General features: G+C 39.8%; 2 protein-coding genes across 5 annotated transcripts; one reads left to right on the top strand and one right to left on the bottom strand.

Moving 5' to 3' along the window:
- Window positions 1-136: 136 nt before the first annotated feature.
- LOC103438466 (protein HIGH CHLOROPHYLL FLUORESCENCE PHENOTYPE 173, chloroplastic-like) lies at window positions 137-25,812 on the bottom strand. 4 transcript variants are annotated; one of them, XM_070824384.1, is made up of 3 exons: window positions 1,669-1,807; window positions 1,346-1,584; window positions 137-522 (listed from the first exon to the last, which is right to left on the bottom strand). In XM_070824384.1, the coding sequence occupies exons 2-3, from the start codon at window positions 1,454-1,456 to the stop codon at window positions 316-318; spliced, it is 318 nt and encodes a 105-aa protein (XP_070680485.1). In that variant the 5' UTR covers window positions 1,457-1,584; window positions 1,669-1,807; the 3' UTR covers window positions 137-315. The 4 variants fall into 4 exon arrangements, with proteins under 4 accessions (XP_070680485.1, XP_070680486.1, XP_008375227.1 ...); XM_070824383.1 differs by lacking the exons at window positions 137-522; window positions 1,346-1,584; window positions 1,669-1,807 and adding exons at window positions 15,660-15,745; window positions 15,991-16,364; window positions 25,559-25,810; XM_070824385.1 differs by lacking the exons at window positions 1,346-1,584; window positions 1,669-1,807 and adding an exon at window positions 25,559-25,812.
- LOC139187650 (putative disease resistance protein RGA3) lies at window positions 9,308-15,694 on the top strand. The gene is made up of 3 exons (XM_070824382.1): window positions 9,308-9,692; window positions 12,632-15,167; window positions 15,295-15,694. The coding sequence occupies exons 1-2, from the start codon at window positions 9,390-9,392 to the stop codon at window positions 15,164-15,166; spliced, it is 2,838 nt and encodes a 945-aa protein (XP_070680483.1). The 5' UTR covers window positions 9,308-9,389; the 3' UTR covers window position 15,167; window positions 15,295-15,694.
- Window positions 25,813-26,421: the final 609 nt, after the last annotated feature.

Genomic DNA, 26,421 nt, shown 5'->3' with positions numbered 1-26,421 from the left:
TCTATTAATCGTCAATGCGCTAGAGTAACCGAATATTCTTAGACCCAAGCAACCCCAAAATCTACTCTGGATACGGCTCGGAACTCATATCAGCTCCAAAACCCGAAATTAATCACAATAAACGCTACATTCTCAGTAAAGCAAATAAACTGATTATGTTTTGTTTAGTCAAAAGGAAATTCATGACAACCATTACAAAAATAAATATATTTTTTGTTTTTCTAAGTCCTCTCTCTATAAACAAAAAATTAAAATTAAAATGAATGGAGTGGAGTGGAAGCAGAGGAAGAGACTGACCTCCAACAACGGCGGCCGTCAAAAGAGCTTCCCAGAGCGACATGATCTCGCTGCCATGACAATCCTTTGCACACAGGCATTTACCGGTCGAGGGTCCGACCCAAAGTAAGTCCCCTGACGAACTTCCCATCCATCCACTGACTCCAGAGTCTTGAACTTTACAATTGTAAGTTTGCTCTTGCTACTCTTTCCTGCTCGTAATTGCGCCATTTTGTTGTTATAGTCCTGCAATGCAAACAGTCAAAAGCTTCACATAAGCAACTCTCGAAGGGTAAAATTCAAATCCAACATTGAACCAACCCAATCATTTAAAGGACATCAAAACCGAAACAGATTACTAAATGTCAAAAAGGAGCATTTCAAGGATATGGCAATAACGACCACACCTGAAATGCTTTGGTAAGATTGTAGACCCCTCCTTGATCAGCCCTATAGAGGTCTCCGCTGATTATAGAGAGTGCAGTAGCACAATAGATAATCTTGTTACCGCCCTGTACTGCGGTGTACAGGGTAACAGGATCACCCACATCCCCAGTCAACGGCAAGAGAAAACAACAAAAAATATCTTGCAAACCCATGATTTATCGGTAAAGCACATCAGAACCAAACAGTCAAGAAAATAATTTAAAACCAATTCTATATTTCTAATCAGAAAATGTGCAAATTTTTTTTATTCGTCTTGAATTAGTGGCACTTCATTCTCAATAAAGAGCATTTCACAAAATTCCAGATCTGCTACACTGTCAAAGGACAGACCGAATAGGAAAACGACATCATTCATTATCCAGATTGAAACAACAATCCCACTAAAATTGACTAATCATAAGAATCTCATTCCACAAAACTTCCTCAGTCCAGGCCCAAACAACTGCAAGCAAAAAAATTACCAAGATTCATACTTTCATCCAAATCATCCACCGCCATTAACAAAAAAGACAACCTATATCTTCCTTCAGCTAAGATTAAAGTAGAAATTGAAACCCTAATCATTCCCAAACATGCTTTTGGAATCAGAATAGAAAGGAAACTTGAAATTAGAGGATCATACAGAATCGGGCTGGGGATTGGACTCATGCTCAGAGTCGACCTCTTCCTCTTCCTCTTCAGATTGATCACCGAATAGGTTCTGCATCAATTGGTGCCGCTTCTCCTCCCTCATCGCTGCTGCTACTGTGTGTTGCGGTCAGAGCCCTCAAACTACTGACATCAAATAGTTCATTTGATTAAATCATAGAAAATATCACCACAGCATCCTGCAAATTTCTGTAAGTGTGTGTCGAAACAAATCTGAAACGGAATGAAAACCCAGTTAACCGAACCCATCAACAGTAACATAAGCCTCACCAATCATAGCAGTAACATAAGCCTCACCAGTGAACAAGGAAAATTTCTGAAACGAAAGAGACAAGAACAACGTGCACAAACAAATATTATGTATTTGATGATGTTTTTGGGTTACAATCTCTCTCAAATTTGATCCTCTAATTCGATCTCCGTAAGGTGTGTATTTGTGGATGTGTGATTGATCCAAAGGGCCGTTGGGCTTGATCTAAGGATGAACGTTCTTCAAGGGCCGTGGACTTGATCTTGAATGTGGATTTGAGCGGATCTTCAAAGGGGCTTTTGGGCTTGATCTTTGAAGAACAGTGATGAACGGATCTCCAAGGGCTTTTGGGCTTGATCTTGAAGAACAGTGATGAACGGATCTTCAAGGGCTTTTGGGCTTGATCTTGAAGAACGGTTGGATGTGTGGATTTGTCGACGTTGTTGATCCAAAGGGCCGTTGAGGCTTGATCTTGGATGAACGGATGATGAACGATGGTGCTTTCTTCAAGGGCCGTCGGGGCTTGATCTTGAATTGGTGGATGGTTGATCCAAGGGCCGTCGGGGCTTGATCTTGGAAGAACAATGAACGAAGAACACTTTCTTCAAGGGCCGTCGGGGCTTGATCTTGAATTGGTGGATGATTGTTGATCCAAAGGGCCGTTGGGGCTTGATCTTAGGATGAACGATGAACGAAGAACGCTTTCTTGATTCTTCGGGAACCTGGATGCTTGAGAGCTTCGGAGTTTCAGAGCTTCAGAGCTTCAAGAGTTTTGCCTAATGAATTGGTCCCCCCAAATGAATGAAATGGGCTTGTATTTATAGAATTTTCCAAGACCTAATTTTGAATATAATATCCCAGATGAAATAAGTCGTTTCTGCCAGGTGTTGACACGTGTCTTATTTGATGACTTTTCCAACTCATTTCAATTTTCGTTGAGTCACATGCTACGTGTAAAATTTATGCAATACATGAGCGTTGACACTTTGATTTATCGGTCAACATTTATTTACCGAAATTTCGATGTCTACAAATGCCCCCACTTCAAAGCACGTCGTATACATGTGATTGTCACGTGTAGGAGATGCGTTTTGAAGTCCCTTACTGTAGATGTCGATCCAAGGGCCGTCGAGGCTTGATCTTGAATTGGGCTGGAGATTTCTTCAAGGGCCGTTGAGGCTTGATCTTGAATTGGGCTTGAGATTTCTTCAAGGGCCGTTGAGGCTTGTTCTTGAACTTTTGTTTGAAATTTCTTCAAGGGCCGTCGAGGCTTGATCTTGAATTGGGCTTGAGATTTCTTCAAGGGCCGTTGAGGCTTGTTCTTGAACTTTTGTTTGGAATTTCTTCAAGGGCCGTCGAGGCTTGATTTCGAATTTGGCTGAAAGCTTCTTCAAGGGCCGTTGAGGCTTGATTCTTGAAGGTTGACTCGAACACATGGCAAGCAGGCACGAGGCACGAGTTTAGGCTCGTGCGGACAAGGAGCTTTGTGTCCTACAGTTTAGGCTCGTGTGGACAATGAGCTTTGATTCGTGCAGTTTAGGCTCGTGCGAACAAGGAGCATGGTGAATTTGTCAAGTAATTTTGGAGAGGCGTTCCTCACAATCTTCATAGCAAGGAGCCTTGACCGAGTGATTGAAGAAGTCTTCAGGAAAGAAATCACGCATCGTGATGGGGATGGACGATCTATGTGTCGAAATTTCATCATCTTCAACACGTTCATGTTGCTTTGAAGGTTGACGAGAGCTGCTTTGCCCCCTTTCCGATTGGCGGACATGTGGAGGAGACGTATGCTTCTTGTGCAATTTCTTAGGAGTGACTTGAGTCCATCCTTCTACTTTGCTTGTCTTGGAGGATGCCCCCAGTGGTTGAGGTGAAAACTTTGAGTCGGAAGAGTCAGAAGTGAAGGTGGTACAGTTTGACTCCCCCACATCGTCAAGATCTAGCTCGATGATTCCTTTCTGAGCTAGCTTCATGATGAGATCTTTCAGCACGAAACACTTTTCTGTCGGATGACTGATGAAGCGGTGGAATTTACAGTACCTTGGACTGTCGGTGCAATTCATTTCTTCTGGCCATCTGCACTCAGGCAAGCTGATCACCTTCTTTTCTAGCAAGTCTTCTAACATGGCAACCGCATCAGAGTCGGGGAATGGATAAGTTTTCTCCTCGAGCTCCTTCAAAGTGCGTCTACGCATCTCTTGATCACGAAAGCCTTCGACTTGAATTGCCTTGCCTCGTGTGGATATTTTGACGGGAGATGTGTTGACTGTCATCACTTCCTTGGTGGGTTTCCATGCAGCCTTTTCCACCTTTATCCCAAGAGCTTTGTCGTTCTTGTAGTCGGCGATCGGTTCTTTCTTCCCATGATGGGCGATGCTCAACTCCATGTCATGGGCGCGAGTGGCCAATTCCTCGAAGGTCCGCGGTTTAATGCCTTGAAGGATGTATTGCAAACCCCATTGCATGCCTTGGATGCACATCTCGATTGAAGAGGTTTCCGAGAGCCTGTCTTTACAGTCGAGGCTTAGAGTGCGCCATCTGTTGATGTAGTCAATGACTGGCTCGTCCTTCCACTGCTTTGTGCTCGTTAGCTCTAGCATGCTCACAGTGCGGCGGGTGCTGTAGAAGCGGTTGAGGAATTCCCGTTCTAATTGCTCCCAGCTGTTGATGGACTCAGGCTCTAGGTCCGTGTACCACTCAAAGGCATTTCCTTTCAACGAGCGCACAAACTGCTTGGCGAGGTAGTCTCCCTCCGTCCCTGCGTTGTTGCAAGTTTCGACGAAATGTGCAACATGCTGCTTTGGGTTTCCTTTTCCATCAAACTGCATGAACTTTGGTGGTTGATAACCCCTTAGCATCTTTAGGGCATCAATCTTCTTGGAATAGGGCTTCGAGTAGAACAATGAGGTATGTGAGCTCCCTTCGTACTGTGCCTTGATGGTGTTGGTGATCATCTCCTGCAGCTGCTGGATAGAAAGAGATCCCATGAGTGCCGCTGCTTGGTCTGGCTCCGGCTTCCCATCGATTTTCTTCACCGGGGGTTCTTCGTCTCCGCCAGCTCCTCCCTTTAGTGGATCATCCTCTGGGTCGGGTTTATCGCCGTCTTGCGCCTCCAATCGGTTGACTAGTGCTGCAATTTGCAAGTCTTTTTCTTCCACAGTTCGGGTTAGCCTTGCGATTGCTTCATTCATTTGAGCCAGCTGCTCATCGATTGAAGTTGCTCCAATGGTCATGACTTGCATGGCTGAACTGTCGCTTGAATCGGCATCGGAGAGCATGGATTTGGAGTATTTCCTTGGGCTTTCCCCCCTTGGTGCCCTTAGTGAGGCTAAGGTGATCAAAGGCTCGTGTCTTGGGTGCTTTTGTTCCCTTGGCAGAGTTGATGCGGAGGTGAAAGAGGCGGCAGAAGTAGCTCTTGCCATGCTTCGAGTCGTGATGCCCAAAGTGACACCAGTTGCGACGAGGACGTTTTTGTTCTTTGTGCCGGTTGCGGGAACAGTTATGAGCCTTCCTTGATGCCATTAATTTTAGAAGTGCGCTTGAATTTCTTGAACGGAGAAAGAGATGAGAGGCAGAGATTATCCCACCGGGCGTGCCAATTTGTGAACAAGGAAAATTCCTGAAACGAAAGAGACAAGAACGAACGTGCACAAACAAATATTATGTATTTGATGATGTTTTTGGGTTACAATCTCTCTCAAATTTGATCCTCTGATTCGATCTCCGTAAGGTGTGTATTTGTGGATGTGTGATTGATCCAAAGGGCCGTTGGGCTTGATCTAAGGATGAACGTTCTTCAAGGGCCGTGAACTTGATCTTGAATGTGGATTTGAGCGGATCTTCAAAGGGGCTTTTGGGCTTGATCTTTGAAGAACAGTGATGAACGGATCTCCAAGGGCTTTTGAGCTTGATCTTGAAGAACAGTGATGAACGGATCTTCAAGGGCTTTTGGGCTTGATCTTGAAGAACGGTTGGATGTGTGGATTTGTCGACGTTGTTGATCCAAAGGGCCGTTGGGGCTTGATCTTGGATGAACGGATGATGAACGATGGTGCTTTCTTCAAGGGCCGTCGGGGCTTGATCTTGAATTGGTGGATGGTTGATCCAAGGGCCGTCGGGGCTTGATCTTGGAAGAACAATGAACGAAGAACACTTTCTTCAAGGGCCGTCGGGGCTTGATCTTGAATTGGTGGATGATTGTTGATCCAAAGGGCCGTTGGGGCTTGATCTTAGGATGAACGATGAACGAATAACGCTTTCTTGATTCTTCGGGAACCTGGATACTTGAGAGCTTCGGAGTTTCAGAGCTTCAGAGCTTCAAGAGTTTTGCCTAATGAATTGGTCCCCCCAAATGAATGAAATGGGCTTGTATTTATAGAATTTTCCAAGACCTAATTTTGAATATAATATCCCAGATGAAATAAGTCGTTTCTGCCAGGTGTTGACACGTGTCTTATTTGATGACTTTTCAAACTCATTTCAATTTTCGTTGAGTCACATGCTACGTGTAAAATTTATGCAATACATGAGCGTTGACACTTTGATTTATCGGTCAACATTTATTTACCGAAATTTCGATGTCTACACTTTTCATTAAAGTTCCCTATTTCTAATAGGGTTTAGGGTGATTAAGAGTTAGAAGCAAATAAAAAACTATTCTTTCATATCAAATTTGGAAGTAATCTATGCGATTAGGAAAATTTAAAAGTTTTATAAAAGATAAAAAATTATTCTCTCTAGTAAAAAATTAAAAAAAAAATAAAAGAATAAAAGTTTTACTAAAAATAATTAGCATATACAATAAATTAGTTTAAGTAGGGGTACTTTAGGAATCACATTAGTTATCATTCTGATTCATGTGAATTAGTAAATAATTTATATGCATCAATGTCATTCCTACTCCGATTTCAGACAGTTTTGGTAAACAACTTCAACAAGAATCTAATTCTGATTACACCTCATTATAATTTCTCATCAATCCAATTCATTTTCAATTCAATTCCTCTCAATCTGATTACGGATTAATAAACGTGCTACTAGTGTCCTAACTTTACATAGTTTTGGCAATCTTCATACTTCTATCAAAACAATCTCAATCTTCCATCTTACATCTTATAAGATAAAGATACTTGACAAAATAGTAGAAACGTGCAGAGGTCTGCCAAAAATAAAAAAACAACGTGCAGCGGCCTGCCCAAATTTTTTTTTAAAAAAAACGTGCAGCGGTCTGCCCAAAAATTAAAAAAAAAAACGTGCAGCGGTTTGCCCAAAAATAAGGAACGTGCAGCAGCCTGCCGAAAAGTTAAGAAGTGTGAAGGACCAGCTGGTATTAAAAATCAAATTTGAATTATTAAGACTAGCAAATAAGAGAAATTTTTAGTTGTGATGGGAACACAGATGGTATATCATGTGTTTTTATGTAAATGGTAAAAAAATTTAATTTTTAAGTTATTAATCTTTTAACATACATATTCCATCATTTATATAGGAACACATGATGTACCACCTCATGTGATAGTCACATTGAAAAATCTCTCATGCAATAGCATATTGACACGTCTTTGTTTTTATTTTATACATGAAATCATGTGTGAGTGTTTGGAAGTGCCGAGTGTGAAACGTGCATAGCTGGGTGTACAAATGAGCAAATGGCGGGTATATTAATATGGTAGAGTGTGGGCCGGGTGTGTGGGAGAGAACATGTGGGGAGGAATTTGGATCCAAATATTATAGAAATTTTTAATTATGATAGGAATACAAGTGGTATAACATGTATTTCAATAGAAGTGGTGCGAAATTTTATTTTATAAGTTATTAACTTTTTAGCACACATATCCCACTATTTATATAGTGACACGTGATGTATCATCCCATATACCGGTCACATTGAAAAATCTCTCTAAATCCTGTGGGGAGAGCCGGATTTAAGGGGTGGCCACGTGATGGCGTGGGAACACAAAAGTAGAGGGAAATAAAAGGAGGGGAACCGAACCAACGGCTATAATTTATTAATTTGTGAGGATGGATGAATAAATAAAGGGAGACTTTGGATGCGGTCCTTAGCTATGAATATTCTTTTATTGAAATCTTGTTGATTTTTAATTTTTGATCGAAGTCCCTGAAATTAATGTGATAATTTATTTCTATGTACGTTACTATATTTTTTAAATTAAAAATTAGAAATTTTAGTTGTTTATATAAATGAGATTTTAAATAAAAAACCATAATTTGTGGGATTAAAAATATTAAAATATAAATATACTATTGTGTGTGTATATATAAACATGGGTACATTCATCAAATTTAACCAAAAAAATTATTGTATCAAAACATGGGTACATTCTTCAAAATCACAAAAAAGAAGAAGAAGATAATAGCTTAATAACATTAGTAAACTTCTTCGATTAAACTTGACATGGATACATTTAAAATCAAAGAAAAAAAGAATGTACCCATATAAGTTTAAAAATGGATTAGAAAAAAATTGAATAGATTTTATATAAAAAAAAAAGGGTACATTTTAAATATAACAAATTGGTATATTTAAGAATAAGTACATTTTAAGATTAAAAAGTTTTACATGAATGGGTACATATAATTAGCATGTGTACATTTAGCAAAATAAAAAGTACAAATAAAAAAATATATGGGTACAAATACAAATAAACTTTAAAAAATATGGGCACAAAAAAAATATATATATATATATTGGTACAAATTAAAATTGAAAAGAAAATTGATACAAATTAAAAAAGAATTACAAATTAAAAATGGGTACAAACTAAAACTAAAAATATATGATAAAAAATTAAGTCATAAATATAAATATACTAATTGTAACATTTTTAAAATTAAATGAATATATTTAGAAATAAAAAAATATTTTATTATTAAAATAATTAATGATGTTATTAATACCAAAGGACCTTGATAAAAATTTGAAAAGGAATATGATTTTAATCAATGAAGTAGCAAAATGAAGGATGAGAACCTAATTTTTCCATAAATAAATTAGTACAAGAGTTACCAACAAAATTGCAAATGGATTTAATATAAGGAAAACTAATAAAAATTATTTGAAAATTTTAAGTTTTAATGATAAGAACAAAATAAAGGGTAAAATACATAGTACCAGGATTGACTTTTTATAGTAAAAATATGATTTTTTGTTAAAATAAATAGTATCGAAAACTTTTTGTTAAAGTTTCCTTTAATATATTAACCAGTGGAACCAAACCATCGGTCAAAATGTGTGAATGGCTGGATGAGAGAAGGGCATACAGAGATTAAAGACCATCAGGAGGGGCATCTTTCACGACGCAAAACCATAAAATTACAAGTGGATTTTAAAAATACAACATAAAGTTAAGAAGCAAGCTGGCGTTAGTGATATTGCTACAAGGCTTTGTTTTTATTTTATGTATGGAATGGTGTATGGGTAGTCGGACAAGAGTGCAATTAATTCAATATATATTGGTGGCGTATATTTAGTTTTGGTCCATTTATAATTGTGTTTCACCAACTGATAAAATTGCAGATGGGTTTAAAAAATGCAACTAAACGTTAAGGACCAGGTTGGCATTAGTGAATTGGTGACAAGTCTTTGTTTTTAATTTATTCATGGAATAACGTATGAGTGGTTGGATGAGTGGGCATATAAAGACGAGCAGGGACGAGCTATCTAGTACTACGCAAAACCATATTCTCAGTTATAGGTTTCTACCTTAATTCACTTCACTTGTGTTTTTGCTTGTCCTGAATACAAGAAATGGCGGAAGGAGTTCTCTTCAACATTGCAGAAGGGATCATCGGAAGGCTAGGCTCCCTTGCTTTCCAAGAGATTGGATTGATCTGGGGTGTCCAAGATGAGTTCCAGAAGCTTAAGGAGACAGTTGTAGCATTCCAAGCTGTTCTTCTTGACGCTGAGCAAAAGCAAGCCAACAATGAAGTCAAATTGTGGCTCCAAAGCGTAGAAGATGCAGTCTATGAAGCCGATGATGTGCTGGATGAGTTTAATACTAAAGCTCAACAAAGACAAATGGTGCCAGAAAATACAAAGGTGTCAAAAAAGGTACGCCTCTTCTTCTCTAACTTACTCAAATCAACTTGCTTTTGGACTAAAGATGGATCATAAGATAAAAGATACTAACAAGAAGCTTGGTGAGGATGCATCTCGTAGAGCCTTTCTGTAGTCACATAAGCCTATTGATATCCACTTATCAGGAATACAATAGGTTTCTTAATAACTCATAATTAATTGTAATAAATCCCCAACATTATTGTTTTGAATGTTTCATATAACTTAGCATTACAAAATTCTATTAACTTAATTAATACAATTCTATTGACCTAATGATGGTGTCTACCCAAATTCTTACATTTACGCCCTTTTTTTCTAGCTCAAATGAACTTGTTACTGGGTTAAAGATGCGTCATAAAATAAAAAATGGGGATAATTAAGTCTGATCCCAAGTCACTAATGTTTATTGATGAAACATTTTTAGTTTTAAATTTTTGTTTGAAGGCCTTTGACTTATGTCCATATCAAATTTTTAAAATTAATTAAATTCCATGTCAGATTTTCCTTTTCTTTTTATTTAAACATTTCCTTTTATATCATTTCTGTTTAGGATAATTGATCATTTACATCATTTAAGGGATTTTATTGCAGCTAGATATCCCTAACATCCCTTTAATTTGAAACTAAAATATGAATTTTTATACGTTCCAATAGTTTCATCTCATTTTTCGTTTGACTGAATTTATCAATCTTTTATTAATAATCATGGGTCCATTTTATTTGCTAGAACGCTTATGGATGCCCTCCTTTTTTTTTCTTTTTTTTTTTTATAAATCTAAATGGGTACATTCTTTTGAAATTTGTGTCTAATTATACGGGTACATTTTTTTATAAAAAAAAAACTTTGGGGTGCACACATGAAAACAATTTACTTTTGGGAGGATGCAGGAATTGTACCATAATTATATATGGCAATTGTATGGGTACTTTCTTTTGACAAGTAACTACAATTATACCTTCCTTTGTCCAAAAATAAAAACACTACAATTATACCTTCCGTATATATGTAATAGGTACAATTGCAATTGTTTTGAATGCTGCTAGACTCTCTTTATTGTCATATTTTTTTACTCATATTATAATCTCATCTATCTTAAAAAGCGTAAAAAATTAAAATATTATTTTTTCACTCACTTTATTTCTAAAATAACGTCTGGGAAATATCCAACAAAGAAAGAAACATTGTCTCGCTCTTCAAATGAAAACTTCAAAGAAAAAAAAAAGCCACTCTTTTTCTCCACTTTTCCTTTACCACCGATCCACCCAATCTCTTGACGTATCCCGTCCGGACGGTAAAACCTCCATTTCTCTCTCTTCACCTCTCCACCCATATCCATAATCTACCTATTGTGAAAGGTTTACTTGAGAGAGAAAGAGAGAGACTATGAGTCTGTGTTGAGAGAAAGACCTACTCTCTCACACTTCTCCATCCAAGTTCATGTATACTGCTTTCCTAGATCTGTAGTTGAGAGGAATTGATATCTTTGTTTGATGGGTGTGAGTGGGTTTGGCGCCTTGGGAGGTTTCTTAGATCTGGATATGGTATACTGGTGCAGGTGAGAGATAGCGCCTGGAAAATGGGGGGTTTTGGCGGCGGCGGTAAGGAGAGGGGTTGTGTAAGTCGGGATGTATGGTGGGCTTTGGTTGTTTGGCCTTTTGTTCTCTTTTCTTAAAAAAAAAAATTATAATGAATTTATAAATAAGGGTCTAAGACCATCTTCAAAAGAAATGTTAAATATGTCAAATAGGATTAAAAGATATTCAAGTGTTCTTCAATAGATATATCATATATGATATGACATGTGAGTCATTTGACTTTTTGCTTTCTAGCTGCCTTTTTTAACAGCAAATAAAGAAGGAGTCAAATATATTTAATATTTTTTTTAATGCATGAATCTCATTAACAACCAATATAATACAAATTAAAACTAATTTTGATTATTTTTTAGTAGTTAATGTAATTCTAGGCACAATAAAATAATAAAATAAATATTTGACACATCCATTGTAAAATAAGAAGATTTAACACTTGTATTCAATTTGCCACATCAGCCATCAAATAAAATTTTAACATACTATATTTGACATATCTTTTGTAGATGCTCTAAAAGTCTTTTTATAAAAGAATAAATATGTAATTAACACTTCCACTAAAAAGTGAGTAGAAAAATAAGATAATGGGGTGGATTTAGCAGCATTTATTGTTTTTTATGAGTTTAGAATGTACCCATATATGATATATGAGTTGAATGCATTTTTTAGTCTCATGGATACATTTCTATGCAAAATGTACCCATATATATATATATATATGTATATATGTATGATTTTGCAATTCTTGTTTTGGATTCGTGTCTATGAGAATCCAATTATATGTAAACATTTTTTTTATGTGTTTAGAAGGTACTCGCTTGATTATTAGTAGATTAATGTTTTGTTGGTTTCAAATTTTACTATTTATTGTTTCTTTTATACTCTTTTAAGGGAATAGTTTATTATAAAGTTTGAAGTCCATAAATTAAGGAATTTCAAAAATAGATAGTTGACATGGAAATACATTAATATCAATATAATGAGATGTACAAAGTCAATGATTTTGATTAAAAAAAGAAAGAAAAAAAAAAGCTAACAAGGTTTCTGTCAAACACTATTGGTGACTAGGAATCACATCCAAAGTCATTTGACTAAAAAGATATTAACGAGAGGCTTTGTGCGGTTAAATCACGTATAACCTTTTCATAGTCACATAAGCCTATTGATATCCACCTATTAGGAATACAATAGATCTCTAAATAACTCATAATTAATTGCAGGAAGTCTTCTACATTATTATTTTGAATGTTTCATATAACCTACTATTACAAAACTCTATTAACTTAATTAATATCCTTCTATCAAAATAATGATTATGTCTACTCAAATTCTTATAGGTGCACCTTTTCTTTTCTAACTCAAATCAACTTGTGTTTGGGCTAAAGATGGGTCACAAGATAAAAAACATTAACAAGAGGATTAGTGAGGTTGCATCTCGTAGACCCAGTGACTTAAAAGACAACCATGAAGATACACGATTTATAAAGAGAGAGAGGGTCACTCACTCATTTGTCCCTGAGGAAAATATTGTAGGGAGGGATGAAGATACTAAGGCTATTATCCAACTTTTGTTGGATCCTATCTCAACTAAGAATGTGTCAACCATTTCCATAGTTGGAATTGGGGGATTGGGGAAAACTGCACTTGCCCAACTCATATTCAACAATAAGGTGATTCAAAATCATTTTGAGTTGAAAATATGGACATGCGTCTCTAATGCATTTGAGTTGGATATAGTTGTTAAGAAAATCCTTCAATCCAAAAATCATGACGAGATTGAGCAGTTGCAAAAAGATCTTAGGAAAAAAGTAGCTAGGAAGAAGTACCTACTTGTGTTGGATGATGTGTGGAATGAGGATCGAGAGAAGTGGCTTAGCTTGAAGAACTTGTTAATGGGTGGTGGAGAAGGTAGTAGAATACTAATAACCACTCGTAGTAAAACCGTTGCGACGATATCAGACACAGCTAAATCATACACCTTAAAGGGTTTGAATGAAGAGCAAAGTTGGTCTTTATTTAAGAAAATGGCTTATAAAGATGGAAAGGAGACAGAGAATTCAACAATTAAGGCAGTTGCGAAAGAGGTTGCAAGAAAATGTCAGGGAGTTCCACTTGCTATAAGGACGATAGGTGGGATGTTGTTTGCCAAAGATGACGAAAGTGATTGGTTGAATTTCAAAGAAAAGGAACTTTCAAAAATAAGTCAAGAAGAAAATGATATTTTACCAACACTTAAATTGAGTTATGATGTGCTCCCATCACATTTGAAGCATTGTTTTGCTTATTGTAGCTTGTTCCCACCTGATTATAAGATCTTTGTGCAGAGATTGATTAGACTTTGGGTGGCGCAAGGGTTCATTAAGTCATCCGATGAAAACAAGGGTTTGGAGGATGTTGCGTATGAATATTACAGGGAGTTGTTGTGGAGATCGTTTTTTCAAGAAGAAGAAAAAGATGAGTTTGGTATAATAAGAAGTTGTAAAATGCATGATCTCATGAATGAACTTGCAATCTTAGTGTCGGGGATTGGAAGCGTCGTAGTTGAACCAGACCAAAAGAATTTTCATGAAAAGCTTCGTCATGTATCTTTCAATTTTCAAGTCGATCCGTCAGAATGGGAAGTGCCAACTTCGTTGCCAAAAGCAAAAAAGATACGAACTTTTCTTTTTCTTTGCCAGAATGAGTTGAGTGATATAGATGGGTCATTATGTGATTCATTTTGTGCTATAATTGTTTCAAATTTTAAGTCATTGCGTATATTGAGTCTCAGTAAATTAGGAATTAAAGGAGTACCTAAATGTCTTAGAAAAATGAAATATTTGAGATATCTTGATCTTAGTCGTAATTCTGGCATCAATAAACTTCCAGGTTGGATAGTTGGACTTTCGAATTTGGAAACACTAGATCTCAGTTGGTGTCAGAGTCTTGTGGAATTGCCTAGAGACATTAAAAAAATGTTCAACTTAAGGCATCTCATCTTGGAAGGCTGTTGGGGATTGAGTGGAATGCCACGTGGAATTGGTGAATTGAAAGGTGTTCGTACATTGAATAGATTTGTTTTGAGCGAAAGCAATTGTTTGGGGAGGGGCGGTAGTGCTGGTCTTGCTGAGCTGGGGACCCTTAACGAATTAAGGGGAAAATTAGTCATAAGCAATTTGAGGCAGGAGAAAGATGTGGTGTCAGAATCAAATGTTGGTACACCTCTCAAGGACAAACAGCATCTCCATTCGTTGGATTTATCCTGGAAACTTGGAGAAGATGTAAGCGCAGTTGATGAGGAGGATATTATAAAGTCAATGGAAGTATTGCAACCCCATTCTAATCTAAAGCAGTTGTCCATAAACTTATATGGTGGTGTGAGGTTTGCGAGTTGGGTTTCTTCTCTCATTAATATTGTTAATCTCAGATTGAATGGATGTGAGAGATGCCAACATCTTCCACCCTTGGATCATTTGCCTTCCCTTAAGTCCCTTGAACTTCGATGTTTGGAGAAGTTGGAGTACATATCAGAGAAAGAGAGCAGTAATAGTATGAGTGATGAGATGATGAGGATCTCACTCTTTCCCTCCCTGGAGCAGCTCTCCATAGCACATTGCCCTGTTCTGAAGGGATGGTGGAGGGCGCACACTCAAAACAGTGCTTCTTCTTCTTCATCAACGGAAAATATGTCGTTCCCTTCTTTTCCCTGTCTTTCTACGTTGTATATCAACTGGTGTCCTAATCTAACTTCACTGCCAGAAGGGACTCGTGCACTCCCCTGTCTTTCTACATTGCACATTCTTTGTTGCCCCATTTTAAGCGCAAGGTGCCGGAAAGAAACAGGTGAGGACTGGCCTAAGATTGCACACATCCCACACATTGACATTCGTTAAGGTGCGTTTTCTAACTTATTTCAATTTACACTAGCCTAATTCAGTATAAACTCTGAAATACATGCCAATCTCGTTTCTTACTTTCAATTCTTCATTCATTGTCACCAGCATTTTATTTTTCTTTTCAGATGACATACCATATGGATCAAAGATTTCGTCGTCCACACTTTTGCTTTCTCACCCACCAACTTCAATTATTCTTTTTTAGTCTCTTTAATTTCCTTATTTTCAATTATATGGGGCGTCAACCTTTTGGATTCAATATGTGATGCCCATGTTGATTGCTTAGAGTGGTTGTATATGATTTTGCTTTTTTATCATTGGGGTTTAAGTATTATGTCCCTCCCGTTGTATGTCTTTTTTTTCAAGTAATATATTATGGGCGTGAGGGCCTAGCCCCCCAGCTTCGACTAGCTGGGTTCCAGCCCTCTTTTTATGTAATCCTCAAACCCGGGACTGTTGCAGAATCCCAAAGCCACGCTTGAAATGTCTGAAGTTGTTCCATGAGTGCATTAGCTTCTTTCCACTCATCTCAGCTTTAAATGTGGCTTTTTCAGCAGCCCAGATAGCATCATCCACCTAAAAACATTGCAAAAGACGAATGTTTTAGCTCCTAAATCCAAACAGCAAAAGAAAAAACACAGAAAATTAAGTAAACAGAATGCAACTTAACTTGCACAGCTTGCTTCTCAAATTGACTAAATGTTGTTAGAATGTCGTAGCTGTGCAGCAAATTCATCAGGTAATTTCTGTTGCAAATGATTTTCTATTAAATGAATTCATTTTGTGTTCAAATTCTAAGAAAATAATAATAAGAAAAATACCATGAATTTTATTTTGGGAAGCTGCTTTTAGCTTAGTAGCTCCATTTGAGAATGCAAATATGGCATATACCGGTCGAGGGTTTGACCCAAAGGAAGTGAAAGCTTTTCAGACAGCTCAATATACCCTCCCGTGGTGAAAACATATCCTACAATGCAGCAAGAAATAGAGTAAAAGAAAACAGCATCTCTGGTGAAGTGAATTCGAACTTGGCATCCATTCCTCCATCATACTTGGAAGCAACCACATCCTGAAAATAAGTCCCCTGACGAACTTCCCATCCATCCACTGACTCCAGAGTCTTGAACTTTACAATTGTAAGTTTGCTCTTGCCACTCTTTCCTGCTCGTAATTGCGCCATTTTGTTGTTATAGTCCTGCAATGCAAACAGTCAAAAGCTTCACATAAGCGACTCTCGAAGGGTAAAATTCAAATCCAACATTGAACAAACCCAAGAACTTAAAAGACATCAAAACCGAAACAGATTACTAAATGTAAAAAAGGAGCATTTCAAGGATATGGCAATAACGACCACACCTGAAATGCTTTGGTAAGATTGTAGACCCCTCCTTGATCAGCCCTATAGAGGTCTCCGCTGATTATAGAGAGTGCAGTAGCACAATAGATAATCTTGTTACCGCCCTGTACTGCGGTGTACAGGGTAACAGGATCACCCACATCCCCAGTCAACGGCAAGAGAAAACAACAAAAAATATCTTGCAAACCCATGATTTATCGGTAAAGCACATCAGAACCAAACAGTCAAGAAAATAATTTAAAACCAATTCTATATTTCTAATCAGAACATGTGCAAATTTTTTTTATTCGTCTTCAATTTGTGGCTCTTCATTCTCAATAAAGAGCATTTCACAAAATTCCAGATCTGCTACACTGTCAAAGGACAGACCGAATAGGGAAACGACATCATTCATTATCTAGATTGAAACAACAATCCCACTAAAATTGACTACTCATAAGAATCTCATTCTACAAAACTTCTTCAGTCCAGGCCTAAACAACTGCAACAACAACAACAACAACAACAAAGCCTTTTCCCACTAAGTGGGGTCGGCTATATGAATCCTAGAACGCCATTGCGCTCGGTTTTGTGTCATGTCCTCCGTTAGATCTAAGTACTCTAAGTCTTTTCTTAGAGTCTCTTCCAAAATTTTCCTAGGTCTTCCTCTACCCCTTTGGCCCTGAACCTCTGTCCCGTAGTCACATCTTCGAACCGGAGCGTCAGTCGGCCTTCTTTGCACATGTCCAAATCACCGGAGCCGATTTTCTCTCATCTTTCCTACAATTTCGGCTACTCCTACTTTACCTCGGATATCCTCATTCCCAATCTTATCCTTTCTCGTGTGCCCACACATCCCACGAAGCATCCTCATCTCCGCTACACCCATTTTGTGTACGTGTTGATGCTTCACCGCCCAACATTCTGTGCCATACAACATCGCTGGCCTTATTGCCATCCTATAAAATTTTCCCTTGAGCTTCAGTGGCCTACGACGGTCACACAACACGCTGGATGCACTCTTACACTTAATCCATCCAGCTCGTATTCTATGGTTGAGATCTCCATCTAATTCTCCGTTCTCTTGCAAGATAGATCCTAGGTAGCGAAAACGGTCGCTTTTTGTGATCTTCGCTAGATTGCTCCGGTCATTAGTGTGGATAAATATATAAATGGATAGAGATAGGAAAGCAAACACAAGATGTACGTGGTTCACCCAGATTGGCTACGTCCACGGAATAGAAGAGTTCTCATTAATTGTGAAGGGTTTACACAAGTACATAGGTTCAAGCTCTCCTTTAGTGAGTACAAGTGAATGATTTAGTACAAATGACATTAGGAAATATTGTGTGAGAATGATCTCGTAATCACGAAACTTCTAAGTATCGGAGTATGGTGTTGTCTTGACTTGCCTTATCTGTCTCATAGGTAGATGTGGCATCTTCTCTGGAAGTACTCTTCCTCCATCCAGGGGTGGTATCTTTAACTGGTGGAGATGCACAAGGTAATGTATCAATTTCACTTGAAGCTTACTTGTAGTTTCAGGCTTGGTCAAGCGCGATACAAACCATGTAGTAGGAGTCCCCCAAGTCGCCGAGCTAAGGAGTCTGCTGAAAGAGGTGACAGACAAGGTAAGCAATCAGAGCTCCGATTGATTGTTCACCTTCTCCCCATCTTGCAGCAGCATGAAGGATAAAGAGAAGAAAAATGAGAAGAGATGATATGAGATACTTTTGCTTTTGAAGAAGTAACTTTCCACAGGCTTATTCTTGAACTGAGCTGGAGGGTTTTCTGGTTTCCTCCAGAGTATAAGGCCGACTGAAGAATTTGAGGGTCAAAACAAGTCCATCAAATCTAGAGTACGTTCCACCCTGCTGATATGGGATACTTTTGCTTTTGACAGAGTAATGGATGTATCGGCACGTGTGCTGTTACGCTTGTCTCCACATGCTTCCTTATATCCTTCGCACTTGCCCTATCTGTTCCTCAAGCAGATGCGGAATCTTCCCTGGAAACATAAGATGTTGAAGATGAGTACTCGAGAGCAATGCCAGGTAAGTAATCAGGTAAGGGGTTCCAGGCAGTCAGTTCCTGGCTGGAAGCTTGATTCCAAGTGCTGACTGATTGCTCTCTTTCTCCTTGTCTTGCAGGTAAAAACAAGGCCAAAGGAAAAGATAGGGAAAAAGCATGATATGGGATACTCTTGCTTTTAACCCTGATGATATGAGATATTCTTGCTCTAGTATAGCTTGTTTGTAGAGGTATTATCGGGGGGAAAGAAAGCTGAATATTTCGAAAGGCTTCGTTGGGAGTGTCCTCTCAGATATGATGAAGGGTTGAGCATTTTTGCAGGTCTGCCTGTCCGTTGGGGATGGGGGTCGACATATATAGGAGTCTTCCTAACAACAAGTAGTAATGCTATTCATTTACCCTGTTTGGTCATAGCACGGTAGTGGGAGCTGCCAGTTTCACATGTTTTAACTCTGTCAGAGCACTTTTGAAAAAATGGTCTGTGGTATCTGGCTCTCGAGATTCGGAGAACGATGCCTCTTCGATTTTTGAGAAAGCAATCATGCTGGGGGTCTGGCTCTCGAGATTCGGAGAGCAGTGTCTCTTCGATTTTTGAGGAAGTAATCATGTTGGGAGTCTGGCTCTCGAGATTCGGAGGGCGGTGCCTCTTCGATTTTGGAGCAAGCAATCTTGTTGGGAGTGTTTTCTCGAATGTGAGTAAAGGTTGGGCATGTTTGCTAGTCTACCTTGCCACGAAGCACAAAGGTTGACACACAGGGACTTTCCAATTATCCAGCAATGGTACTGTTATTTTACCCTCTCTTCGATTTTGAGAAAGTAGTCATGTTGGGAGTCTGGCTCTCAAGATTCGGAGGACGGTGCCTCTACGATTTTGGAGCAAGCAATCTTGTTGGGAGTGTTTTCTCGAATGTGAGTAAAGGTTGGGCATGTTTGCTAGTCTACCTTGCCACGAAGCACAGAGGTTGACACACAGGGACTTTCCAATTATCCAGCAGTGGTACTGTTCCTTTACACTTGTGGGTAATAATATGGTAGCTAGACCTTCAAAATTTATGTGTCTAAACTTTGTTAGTGCTGTTTCTTTGCTATTCTTTTACCTTTCTTGGTCAGAGCGATGTAGTGGGAGCTGCAAGCTTCACGTGCTCAACTTTGGCAGAGAACTTTAGCAAAGTTATCTGTGGTACCCATGAGCTATTACTGCGTGTGGGAAGTGGGTGATTTAACAGTAAGATTCATGTGCTTTCTACTTCACCAGAAGTCTTCGACAGAATGCCCATAATTTCTGCAAAGCTGAGTGTGCGTGTGACAGATGCTGACAAGGCTAGAAAAGTAGGTGCCTCTTCGATTTCTGAGATCGGCCCTCGTGGTCTATGAGCAGCCCAGCTTTTGAGAAAGCGAGCGCCTCTTCGATTGATTCGGAGAACGATGCCTCATCGATTTTGAGAAAGCAATCATGCTGGGGGTCTGGCTCTCGAAGATTCGGGGAGCAATGTCTCTTCGATTTTTGAGAAAGTAATCATGTTGGGAGTCTGGCTCTCGAGATTCGGAGGGCGGTGCCTCTTCGATTTTGGAGCAAGCAATCTTGTTGGGAGTGTTTGCTCGAATGTGAGTAAAGGTTGGGCATGTTTGCTAGTCCACCTTGCCACGAAGCACAGAGGTTGACACACAGGGACTTTCCAATTATCCAGCAATGGTACTGTTCCTTTACCCTCTCTTCGATTTTTAAGAAAGTAGTCATGTTGGGAGTTTAGTTCTCGAGATTCGGAGGACGGTGCCTCTTCGATTTTGGAGCAAGCAATCTTATTGGGAGTGTTTTCTCGAATGTGAGTAAAGGTTGGGCATGTTTGCTAGTCTATCTTGCCGCGAAGCACAGAGGTTGACACACAGGGACTTTCCAATTATCCAGCAGTGGTACTGTTCCTTTACCCTTGTGGGTAATAATATGGTAGCTAGACCTTCAAAATTTATGGGTCTAAACTTTGTTAGTGCTGTTTCTTTGCTATTCTTTTACCCTTCTTGGTCAGAGCGATGTAGTGGGAGCTGCAAGCTTCACGTGCTCAACTTTGGCAGAGAACTTTGGCAAAGTTATCTGCGGTACCCATGAGCTATTGTTGCGTGTGGGAAGTGGGTGATTGAACAGTAAGATTCATGTGTTTTCTACCTTCCCCAGAAGTCTTCGACAGAATGCCCATAATTTCCGCAAAGCTGAGTGTGCGTGTGACAGGTGCTGACAAGGTTGGAAAAGTAGGTGCCTTTTCGATTACTGAGATCGGCCCTCGTGGTCTCTGGGAGCCCAGCTTTTGAGAAAGCGAGCGCCTCTTCGATTTCTGAGATCGGCTTTCGTGGTCTTTGAGCAGCCCAACTTTTGAGAAAGCAAACGCCTGTTCGATTTCTGAGATCAACCCTCGTGATCTCTAAGCAGCCCAGCTTTTGAGAAAGCAAACGCCTCTTCGATTTCTGAGCAGGCGCCTCTTCGATATCTGAAGCTCCGTCGAGTGCAGATTTTTATAGGGGCTAAATCAAGCATTAAGTTCCAAAGCACACTTGAATCTCCACCAGTAGAAGCTTCATTCTTGCACTTCTAAGATCTTGATTTGTCCGACCTCTTCTCTCTTCAACACCTTTGAAAATGTCTGGCCCCTCTGACCGTCGTTTTGACTTGAACCTTGTTGAAGAGGCAGCCCCGCCTTCTCCAGACAACATATGGCGCCCATCCTTCGTCTCCCCTACTGGTCCTCTTACCGTTGGGGATTCCGTGATGAAGAATGATATGACCGCTGCGGTGGTGGCCAGGAACCTTCTCACTCCCAAAGATAACAGACTACTTTCCAAACGGTCTGATGAGTTAGCTGTTAAGGATTCGCTGGCTCTTAGTGTTCAGTGTGCAGGTTCTGTGTCTAATATGGCCCAACGCCTATTTGCTCGAACCCGCCAAGTTGAATCATTGGCGGCTGAAGTGATGAGTCTCAAACAGGAGATTAGGGGGCTCAAGCATGAGAATAAACAGTTGCACCGGCTCGCACATGACTATGCTACAAACATGAAGAGGAAGCTTGACCAGATGAAGGAAACTGATGGTCAGGTTTTACTTGATCATCAGAGATTTGTGGGTTTGTTCCAAAGGCATTTATTGCCTTCGTCTTCTGGGGCTGTAGTGCGTAATGAAGCTCCAAATGATCAACCTCTGATGCCTCCTCCTTCTAAGGTTCTGTCCAGTACTGAGGCTCCAAATGATCCCCCTCCGGTGCCTTCTCTTTCTGGAGCTCTACCGACTGCTCAGACTTCTCCTAAGCAACCTTTGTGAAGGCTCCCTCTTGTGTGTTTATTTTGATTCATGTATATGGACATATTTGTAGCTTATCGGGGATATCAATAAATAAGCTTTCCTTCATTTCAACGTATTGTGTTAAATACACCAAAGCCTTCTTCGCTAAGTTCTTTGAATTTTCTTTTGTTGAAGCTTGTATGTTGAAGCTTTCTGAGTGGAGCATGTAGGTTGGGGTAGTGTTCCCTTAATTTTTCAAGTGAGGAAAACTTCTTGGTTGGAGACTTGGAAAATCCAAGTCACTGAGTGGGATCGGCTATATGAATCTTAGAACGCCATTGCGCTCGATCCTGTGTCATGTCCTTCGTTAGATCCAAGTACTCTAAGTCTTTTCTTAGAGTCTCTTCCAAAGTTTTCCTAGGTCTTCCTCTACCCCTTCGGCCCTGAACCTCTGTCCCATAGTCGCATCTTCTAATCGAAGCGTCAGTAGGCCTTCTTTGCACATGTCCAAACCACCGTAACCGATTTTCTCTCATCTTTCCTTCAATTTCGGCTACTCCTACTTTACCCCGGATATCCTCATTCCTAATCTTATCCTTTCTCGTGTGCCCACACATCCAACGAAGCATCCTCATCTCCGCTACACCCATTTTGTGTACGTGTTGATGTTTCACCGCCCAACATTCTGTGCCATACAGCATCGCCGGCCTTATTGCCGTCCTATAAAATTTTCCTTTGAGCTTCAGTGGCATACGGCGGTCACATAACACGCCGGATGCACTCTTCCACTTCATCCATCCAGCTTGTATTCTATGGTTGAGATCTCCATCTAATTCTCCGTTCTTTTGCAAGATAGATCCTAGGTAACGAAAACGGTCGCTCTTTGGTATTTCTTGATCTCCGATCCTCACCCCTAACTCGTTTTGGCCTCCATTTGCACTGAACTTGCACTCCATATATTCTGTCTTTGATCGGCTTAGGCGAAGACCTTTAGATTCCAACACTTCTCTCCAAAGGTTAAGCTTTGCATTTACCCCTTCCTGAGTTTCATCTATCAACACTCTATCGTCTGCGAAAAGCATACACCAAGGAATATCATCTTGAATATGTCCTGTTAACTCATCCATTACCAACGTAAAAAGGTAAGGACTTAAGGATGAGCCTTGATGTAATCCTACAGTTATGGGAAAGCTTTCGGTTTGTCCTTCATGAGTTCTTACGGCAGTCTTTGCTCCTTCATACATATCCTTTATAGCTTGGATATATGCTACTCGTACTCATTTCTTCTCTAAAATCCTCCAAAGAATGTCTCTTGGGACCCTATCATACGCTTTTTCCAAATCTATAAAGACCATGTGTAAATCTTTTTTCCCATCTCTATATCTTTCCATCAATCTTCGTAAAAGATAGATTGCCTCCATGGTTGAGCGCCCTGGCATGAACCCGAATTGGTTGTCCGAAACCCGTGTCTCTTGCCTCAATCTATGCTCAATGACTCTCTCCCAGAGCTTCATTGTATGACTCATTAGCTTAATACCCCTATAGTTCATGCAATTTTGTACGTCGCCTTTATTCTTGTAGATAGGCACCAAAGTGCTCGTTCGCCACTCATTTGGCATCTTCTTCGTTTTCAAAATCCTATTGAAAAGGTCAGTGAGCCATGTTATACCTGTCTCTCCCAAAAGTTTCCACACTTCAATTGGTATATCGTCTGGGCCTATTGCTTTTTTATGCTTCATCTTCTTCAAAGCTACAACCACTTCTTCCTTCCGGATTCGACGATAAAAAGAGTAGTTTCTACACTCTTCTGAGTTACTCAACTCCCCTAAAGAAGCACTCATTTCATGTCCTTCATTGAAAAGATTATGAAAATAACCTCTCCATCTGTCTTTAACCGCGTTCTCTGTAGCAAGAACCTTTCCATCCTCATCCTTGATGCACCTCACTTGGTTTAGGTCCCTTGTCTTCTTTTCCCTTGCTCTAGATAGTTTATAGATATCCAACTCTCATTCTTTGGTATCTAGTCGTTTATACATATCGTCGTAAGCCGCTAACTTAGCTTCTCTGACAGCTTTCTTCGCCTCTTGCTTCGCTTTTCTATACCTTTCACCATTTTCATCGGTCCTCTCCTTGTATAAGGCTTTACAGCATTCCTTCTTAGCCTTCACCTTTGTTTGTACCTCCTCATTCCACCACCAAGATTCCTTTTGGTGTGGGGCAAAGCCCTTGGACTCTCCTAATACCTCTTTTGCTACTTTTCGGATACAACTAGCCATGGAATCCCACATTTGGCTAGCTTCCCCCTCTCTATTCCACACACATTGGGTGATTACCTTCTCTTTGAAAATGACTTGTTTTTCTTCTTTTAGATTCCACCATCTAGTCCTTGGGCACTTCCAAGTCTTGTTCTTTTGTCTTACTCTTTTGATATGTACATCCATCACCAACAAGCGATGTTGATTAGCCACGCTCTCTCCTGGTATAACTTTGCAATCCTTACAAGTTATACGATCCCCTTTCCTCATTAGAAGAAAATCTATTTGTGTTTTTGACGATCCACTCTTGTAGGTGATCACATGTTCTTCTCTCTTCTTAAAGAAGGTGTTGGCTAAGAAGAGATCATATGCCATTGCAAAATCCAAGATAGCTTCCCCATCCTCGTTTCTCTCCCCAAAACCATGGCCACCATGAAAACCTCCATAGTTGCCTGTCTCCCTGCCCACGTGTCCATTTAAATCTCCTCCTATAAATAACTTCTCCGTCTGAGCAATTCCTTGCACCAAGTCTCCAAGATCTTCCCAAAATTTCTCCTTTGAACTCGTATCCAACCCTACTTGAGGTGCGTACGCACTAATCACATTGATAAGTTCTTGTCCTATTACAATCTTGATTGCCATGATTCTATCTCCGACCCTCTTGACATCTACAACATCTTGTACCAAGGTCTTGTCCACGATGATGCCAACACCGTTTCTCGTTCTATTTGTGCCCGAATACCAAAGTTTAAACCCTGAGTTTTCTAGATCCTTTGCCTTACTACCAACCCACTTAGTTTCTTGTAGGCACATAATATTTATCCTTCTCCTCACCATAACTTCCACTACTTCCATAGATTTTCCCGTTAAGGTTCCTATATTCCACGTTCCTAAACGCATTTTGCTCTCTTAAACTCTACCCTTCTGTCCTAGCTTCTTCACCCTCCCCCGTCTAATAGGATCAAAGTACTTCTTTTGTGTGTCCCGGGTAAAGTTGATAGGAGCATATGCTCCCAAACAACTTTGAGTGGAGTCGTTCGAAAAGAAGTTTCTATGGCCCCCTTGCTCATTTAACACTGCATCCGGGTGCCGATGGAGATACAGCGACCCTTGCTCACTTATCACTGTGCTCGGGCCACACAGCGCGCCACTTACGGGTGACGCCCTAGCTTTAGCGCGATTTTGTTCTGGATTCATTTTCATAAGGATTCGACGTGATCATGGAGTGCCGGCTGTCGACTACCTGACGCCCTCCCCCTCCTCTTTTATCCGGGCTTGGGACCGGCCATGTAAGACATAGGCGGAGTTAGGCCTAAACAACTGCAAGCAAAAAAAATCGCCAAGATTCACACTTTCATCCAAATCATCCACCGCCATTAACAGAAAAACAACCTATATCTTCCTTCAGCTAAAAGATTAAAGCAGAAATTGAAACCCTTATCATTCCCAAACATGCTTTTGGAATCAGAATAGATAGGAAACTTGAAATTAGAGAATCATACAGAATTGGGCTGGGGATTGGACTCATGCTCGGAATCAACCTCTTCCTCTTCCTCTTCAGATTGATCACCGAATAGGTTCTGCATCAACTGGTGCCGCTTCTCCTCCCCCATCGCTGCTGCTGTGTGTTGCGGTCAGATCCCTCAAACTACTGACATCAAATTGTTCATTTGATTATATCACATAGCATCTTGCAAATTTCGAGAAGTGTGTGTCGAAACAAATCTGAAAAGGAATGAAAACCCTGTTAACCAAACCCATCAACAGTAACATAAGCCTCACCATGTTAAAGTTGTTAGGGTTTTTCGTTACTGCTAGGGTTCCCCGTATAGCTAGGATTCCTAGTTTTAAGGGTTGTTATTCAATAATCCCTATTCTTGAGGGATAACTATGCATTTTCTGTTTTGACGTAGTCTTTACCACGATTATAGGAACTGTAAAATCGTGGGCAGTTGTTATTTCCTTTCAGTTCAAGTGTAATAGCCATGATGGTAGTTTTCACTGAATAAGAAATTCTCCCTGATTTCATGAAAGCTCTCTAGTGTTGCATTGCAGAAACTCCTGCGTTTTTCTTGGTTCTAACATTTGGCATCAGAGCCCCACTACGGGGCCTGATCAAAAGCTTGCAACCTAGGTGCTAGAGTGAAGAAACAAGACATGGCGTCTGAGAACAGTTTTGTGCAACCAGTCATTCCAAGGTTCGATGGACACTACGACCATTGGAGTATGCTGATGGAAAACTTTCTTCGTTCCAAGAGTATTGGAACTTGGTGGAGTTTGGGATCACTGCTGCAGGAGGTTTGGAATCCAGTGAAGTACAGAAGAAGACTCTGGATGACTTGAAGCTGAAGGACTTGAAGGCTAA

This window comes from Malus domestica, chromosome 07, assembly GCF_042453785.1.
Source record: "Malus domestica chromosome 07, GDT2T_hap1".
In the NCBI taxonomy this organism is placed as follows: Eukaryota; Viridiplantae; Streptophyta; class Magnoliopsida; order Rosales; family Rosaceae; genus Malus; species Malus domestica.
The sequence above is the reverse complement of the archived record's forward strand: the minus strand, read 5'-3'. Positions and strand labels throughout refer to the sequence as shown.